The sequence below is a fragment of the Nanorana parkeri genome, unplaced genomic scaffold (assembly GCF_000935625.1).
Source record: "Nanorana parkeri isolate BGI_ZX_2015 unplaced genomic scaffold, ASM93562v1 scaffold1057, whole genome shotgun sequence".
Lineage (NCBI taxonomy): Eukaryota > Metazoa > Chordata > Amphibia > Anura > Dicroglossidae > Nanorana > Nanorana parkeri.
Window position 1 is genome coordinate 563,584 of NW_017307325.1, and position 6,833 is coordinate 570,416.

General features: G+C 44.2%; 1 protein-coding gene across 1 annotated transcript in view; it reads right to left on the reverse strand.

Annotated features, from left to right (window-relative positions):
* Window positions 1-6,603, reverse strand: part of LOC108796111 (disks large 1 tumor suppressor protein-like) — a 109,180-nt gene extending 102,577 nt beyond the window's left edge. The window contains exons 1-2 of the mRNA XM_018567526.1: window positions 6,600-6,603; window positions 2,152-2,283 (exon numbers count right to left, since the gene is read on the reverse strand). Of these exons, the coding sequence (XP_018423028.1) occupies window positions 2,152-2,283; window positions 6,600-6,603 (136 nt within the window). The remainder of the gene's footprint in view (window positions 1-2,151; window positions 2,284-6,599) is intronic.
* Between the last annotated feature and the right edge of the window lie 230 nt (window positions 6,604-6,833).

Genomic DNA, 6,833 nt, shown 5'->3' on the forward strand with positions numbered 1-6,833 from the left:
GTGGCGAGATTCATTTTGACGTAATGCTGCGTAAGGGGATTAGAGTTATTTGGGGCACGTTAAATCCGAGTCATACGTATAATATTTTATGGAGATCAATTCAAACATAAAAAACATCTCTGCGGTAAACCTCTTTATGCCCGCCGCCGCTCGCTAAAGCTGATTAACGAGTTAAAAACAGCAAGCACTTTGTGTAATGAAATAAGCCGCCCCTCGCCAAACCAAGCACGCCTCATTCCAGAGTCCTTGGAGCTCCATCTGGGGGTAAGAGAGCTTCAAAGTGACCCCCGCAAAAAGTCTTCCGTGGTCACCGGTGGGTCTTGTGCTCTTTAAGGCTGGGGCCATGCAAAGTGTCCAAAAAGATTTATCAATACTTACTGGCAGACGGTATTATATGTTTTTTAAATAATATACACTTTGAAGTAGCAGTATGTACTGTGTTTTTAAAACAATCCCACATCTAAATATTAAACAAAAAGAATTGCTAAAATTATTAAAATAATAAATGAAAAAATAATTAAAGAAATAATAAAGAAAGAAAGAAAGAAAGAAAATTACAAACAAAATAATAATAATAGTTTCATTTAAAACATGGGAAGTCATATGGAATGATTTTTTAAAGTTCACTCATAGCTGTTTGCAGATTGTAATATGGTCTTTTATTTTTATAAAAATATAACCATTTTCTTTTTTAATTTTTCAATAGACTGGGGAACAGTTAAAATCTTCTTGTATATTATTATTAATATTATGCAGGATTTATATAGCGCCAACAGTTTGCACAGCGCTTTACAATATAAGGAAGACATTACAGTCACAATACAATTTAAGACAAGATGGTAAGGAGGGCCCTGCCCCTGAGGGCTTACAATCTAAAATACATTACATACCTTATTTTAAACCTAGTGATGTCATCACTGGGTCCCTGTGCCTATGCAATCAATACAGGCAGGTCATAGCTGGTGGGAGTGGCCGGCAGGGTGCTGTACATAGCATCCTGATAACATCACAGCTCCTTGCCTCAGTACTCCCCTCAACAGCCCTCACCCCTGGTGCAAGCAGTGGGCTGGCTCTTGGGAGAAGTTATGCAAATTTCAAAATCACTTAACGGGTAGGTGTCAGTCTGGAGCATTGTGCGTTCCTAAGCAGGTTTCTTTTGCATTCAGACCACCCTTGAGGGCTTAACCAATCAGATTTTTGCTTATTAATTTTTTTTGTGCGCTATGTATCTGGGGGCGTGGCCGGGGGTGGCCTTCACCATCATACTTTGTGACAATTGGTACTCATCTCAGGAGGTCGGTCCCGTACCATTATCCAAATAGTTTTTGGGAAAGGACCGCAAGAGCGCACCAACGTGACACCATGAATATTGATGCTGATTTTTATCTCGAGCGCCGTTCTTTTTGTATCTGCGAGTCGCATCCACTGAGATAATTATTTCCCGGATTCCGCTCGCCTCGTAGACCTTGGCCTGACCATACCAGGTATCTGTGGGGGCAGGGGCTTTTTTGGGGGGTGTTTTATTAATTTTAATGTAATTAATTTTATGTAAACTTTAATTTTTTTACACTTTTTTTTGTTAGCACTTAACTTTATTCCTATCATACAAAGGGATAACAAGCCCCCTATGTGATAGCTGATTACTGGTGGCAGGTTCTAGTTAAGCAGATATTAGGAGTCTATTAGACCACTAATGTCACCTTTGCAGCCCAATAAAGCTAACCAAGCGCAGATTGTGTTTGATCAGCTTCATCCCGGGCCACAGCGTCGGGGGAATGACAGTTCAGAAGCCGGAAGTGACATCATTCTCGGCGCTTCCGGGTTCCTTGTACAGCGAGGAGATCAGCAGAGTGATGTCCACTGTTCTCCATCCCCTGCGGCTGCCGACACATGGCATGGCCGTCCTGGTTCCGCAGAAGGGGCAGCAGAGCTCGGGAAACATGGGGATTTGGCACGCAGGTGGGGGACATGCTGTGATTGAGCCATTTACAGCCCAGCTGCTATCATTTTACAGGGGCATGCTTCCACAGGCATAGTACAGGCCTGTGGCTGTCAGAGTCTTGCAATGCCTCATGGGACTTGTAGTTCCACAGCAGCTGGAGGGCCAGAGGTCAGAGATATCCAGTGAAGATGAACATAGAAGGTACCTACCTATCAGTGCCTTGAATAAGTTGCTTTTAAACATACAGATGACCTTCTCAACGGCCAGTCGTAGCTGCACCTCACTCGGGTTTTGTAGCTTGCTGCAGTAATCCTCCAGCAGTGACAGAGCGCGCTCAGTGTCTGGAAGAAAAGGAGCAAGAAAAGCACATTTACAATATCTCCTGACCAATAATCATTAAAGGTGAACTCCGGCCTTCCCCTCAGTCCTATATATCTGACCTCAGGCCTTCCCCTCAGTCCTATATATCTGACCTCCGGCCTTCCCTTCAGTCTTGCACAGTTGTACCGGCTCCTCTCATGGACTGAAATGGCTGAAACTGATTTCAATGCACACTGCGAGCTTCTCACAATATGCACTACAAGCTGCAGCAAGTCAGAGAGAGCCCGCCTCATTTCCTGGCTGGAGGGAGTCCAGCATCATCTAGTCTTTCCTCCTCAGCTTGATTGTCCCTGGCCCCGCCCCTTTCATTCATTGGATTTCAGTTCTTTCAATCATAGAGGCTTAGCGTCACATGTGGGCCATACCTTGTGTGGTTTGCATCATAATGCAGTCTGACACTCGCTCCTCCAGGTTGACACCCAAACATCAAGGCATTATGGCATTTGCATAACTACACCCTATAAGTAAGCAATTTCAATACAGGAGAAGAACCGATACAACTGTGCAAATAAAAAAAATATAAAAATCCTAGGATGCCATTTTTCACAGAATAAAAAAGGTAGCAAAAAAGTACCATAAATAAATGCAAAGCAACAGTATACGATTTGTGTCCAGAAGCTTTCAATGTTTTTATTTGACTTTTTTTGTTTTCTTTGTGTGAAAAAATCCACAAATAATAATGATGATAAAAATAGACAAATAATACTTATAATAGTATTAATGATAAAGTAATAAAATACACAGCTACTTCTACTACTAATAATATTATTATTAATAATAATAAATCAAACACCCAAATAATAATAATAATATCATAATATTTTTAATAATAATAAAATACACAAATGCTACTACTACTAATTCTACTACTAATAATAATAAAATATGCAAATAATACAACTAATTATAATAAAAATAAAGAACACTTTACAAATCAACATGGGAAGGTCTTCTTACGGGTATTTTTGTTTTCATAAGAAAATTCTACATAAAGGAGACAATTTGGCGAGATTAGAGGCTAGGTCAATTTCGTCAAAATCACACCACTCATCACTAATCCTGGCTGGTCTCGTGTCTATACGCTTCTTCAGAAGAAGAGAATAATGTCACCAGCACACAGCAATAGTAAATCAATGATCCATTTTAATGGCACATTGCCATCCAATACAAGCGCTTTCGGGGCCACAAGGGGTCCCCTTCATCAGGCTCAGAATGACACGATACACGTTTCTTCAGGCTCCATTCACATGTAGCGTTTGCGTTTCCCATGGGAAAACACGCAGCATCGCATACTCAAAAATATTTCACCCGCAAACGTAAAAATCCATGAAAAAATCTACTATTGTACTATTTTGTGGTGTGTGCGGTTTATTACCGTGCGGCTGCCGCAAAAGTCTGAACAATGCACATTAAAGGATATTTAAACCCTCCCGTTTTTCTGCATATATCTCCTGCTGGCAAGCAGGAGATATATGCAAACAGTTTTTTTTAAAAAACAAAACGCTCAAACTGCAGTTTAGACTTACCCTGTGTTCCGTGCGCGGTCCCGTGCGAAAATGAGAAATTTCTCGAGCGGCCGCAAAGGATCTTGGGGCGGGCGCATACGCAGTTCTCATTTTCGGCAGGGACGCGACGAGGGACGCAAGGTAAGTCTATGGACGCGTGCCCCCGCATGCAGACACCGCTGGATCGGAGGGACAGAGCAGTCAGCGCTGGATCGGAGAGACACCGCACCGCTGGAGAGAAGGCTGAAAACATCAGGAAAGAAGAGGAAGATCGGAAAAAGAGAGATAATTTAAGGTAAGTGCTGACATTAACATGGGGGGAGGGGAAAATGTTTTTGCCTTTAATGTCAGTTTAAAGTGCATTGGGTTTTTTTCTGTTTAGAGCGTCACCATGCGTATTCGGCCGGCCGTATACGTGCGGACAAAAACTCCTAAGTGAATGGAGCCAGATGGTTTGGACAGCACCCTTAATGTAGTGCAGCGCCTATCACCTTCTGTGATGTGACTACTAGACATTTAGTGATAGCCGGGGCTGTAGACAGCCTGGATGGATTTGTAGTGACAATTACATGGTTAATCCCAGGTGTCCAGCCTTGCCTGTACCCCCCTGGGCAGAGTGAGACTCTGTCATATTGTGGGACAGCCAATGGAAGATACTGTAATGTGTGTACAGTACAGCAGCCAATCACTGGGCCCCTCTCAGCCAGTGGTGCCTGCTGGGAGAGTGTACATACAGGTGAAACTCGAATAATAAGAATATCTTGCAAAAGTAATTGCAGTAATTGCTGCAAAAGGGGCCCAAACCAAGCACTGAGTACATATGCATGCTTGTACTTTTCAGAGGTCCGATATTGTTCTATGTACAATCCTTGTTTTATTGATTGCATGTATTAATCTACTTTTTTGAGGTTGTGGATTTGGGGTTCTTGGGGTTTTCATGAGCTGTAAGCCATAATCATCCCAATTATGACAAATCCCTGAGGCCTCCAACATGGAGGAGGCCTGAGAGATTGAAAGAGGGAGAGAACCGGGACTAGTGCAGGCTCTGGAAGTACCCTGGAACTAAGTGGACTTCAGAGCATGGTCGATGTCTTTCCTGGATTGAGGATCTGCATCCATCTGGACTGTCTGGTACATCAGTGGTTATCTGATGTGGTCGGGTGGATCTGCATTGCTACCTTTACAAGGTCCGGTGAGTCTGGGGCTTCTGAATGGTTACCCCTAGACACCTAGAACCCCTATACCCTCTCTCCCAAAGAAGATGTTCAATAAAATGTTCACTTAGCATCATACTACTGAAGTGGACATCAATTTATGAAGGGCGGTTAGTGCTAATGGGCGCAGATGGAGATCAACCCCTAGACCAACTAAATGTGGACCATGACAAGGAGGAGAGGCCACACCTTAAAATTGGTGGAGAACATTGTTTAGCACAAGCGGCGAAGGGGTTTCTTCTCAGTCAGATCAGTCAGGGTCTGGAACTCGCTGCCACATGCTGTGATTTCGGCTAAGAGTGTGGAATTGTTCAAGAGGCGATTGGACGATTTCCTCAGGGACCGTAATATACAGGAGTACAAGTACTCTTAAAGACCGTGACACACTGCACGCGAAGCCGTGCAGAGCGAAGCAAAGCTATCCGACACGGAGCTTTGCGTGCAGTGTGTGAGCTGAGTGCAGTCAGATGATTGACAGCACCTTCAGCCAATCGGCTCGTCCGTAACAACATCGCGACGCGCTGGTTTATACGCGCGAGCCGATTGGCTGAAGTTGAAATTGTTCATCTCGGCACGCTCAGCTCCGCGAGCTCTCGCAAGCTGAGGTGCCGAGCAGAAAATTACATGACACACTGCTCGCAAAGGCAGCGCGCCCCCGCTCCGCGCTGCTTCGTGTGCAGTGTGTCACGGCCTTAAGATTGAGAACACAAAGGGACATATACATACTACACATCAATAGGACCATACACATACACGCAATAGGTTGGACTTGATGGACATATGTCTTTATTCAACCTCACATACTATGTAACTATGGACTGGTCAAACAGCGGCTCCCTCCGGGGAGTTATCGCTACAGTAATAGAATCCAAAGGGTGTGCATTGACCTTATCAGCACTGACACCTTGGCAATTCTGTGCCCTTTCGCATGCACAATCACACACTACCAACAGCGAGGATAGGGTTAACTCCATATGGCGGTATCTTCAACTCCCAACTCAACCGGGGATAGAATTGGGAACAGAATGAACCCCTTTCTCTCTGGCAGAGGGGAGGAATCGGTAATCCCAGCCCCTTCGGCAATGGCAGGGTTAATTCTAATTCCTGAGCAGGAAGCCGCCACCAGCACAATCATAACCTGTACATGAGAAAGCTGCGTACTTACAGCAAATGTCATATAACAGCAAAACGACATTGTATTGTGTCCCCACCGATGAAACAGATTGTTGATGTTCCACAATAAAGACAATGAAAGAAAAAGATACATTGTTACAAATGGCCATCATGGCTACAACCAATGAATGGAGCTCTTTATTATATTTATAGAGGGGATTGTTCTGCCGAGTTCTCACTGCGGCTGATTATAAACGAAAGCCTTGATCATCGAATGCATAAACCTTGGAGCGCCTCTAATCCTCTGCTGCGCTTTTCTCCGGAAGCTTCCACTGCTCTGATTTATATCCGAGGTTACTAAGCAAACATACGCATGTATGTACTATCTGAGGCAGGGCTGGACAATTCTCAGGGGCCAGGTCGCCAATGCTCCTTAGAAATTACGCATGGCGCCTAAGTTTTGAGGTTTTTTTCTAGTTGTTGTCTATAGAGCTGGCTCCTAAAAGAAAATCCTGAGGGGTCCTGGATTGGACAGACTGGCTCCTGAAGATAACCACAATCGTTCAAAGGAAAATTAGAGAGGGTTAGTACCAGTGACGTGCGGTACCTTTTGGTTTCCAAGGTGGCGCATTCCCCATGCATGTCCCACTCCGCCCCACGCCCGATGAAGCCCCGCCC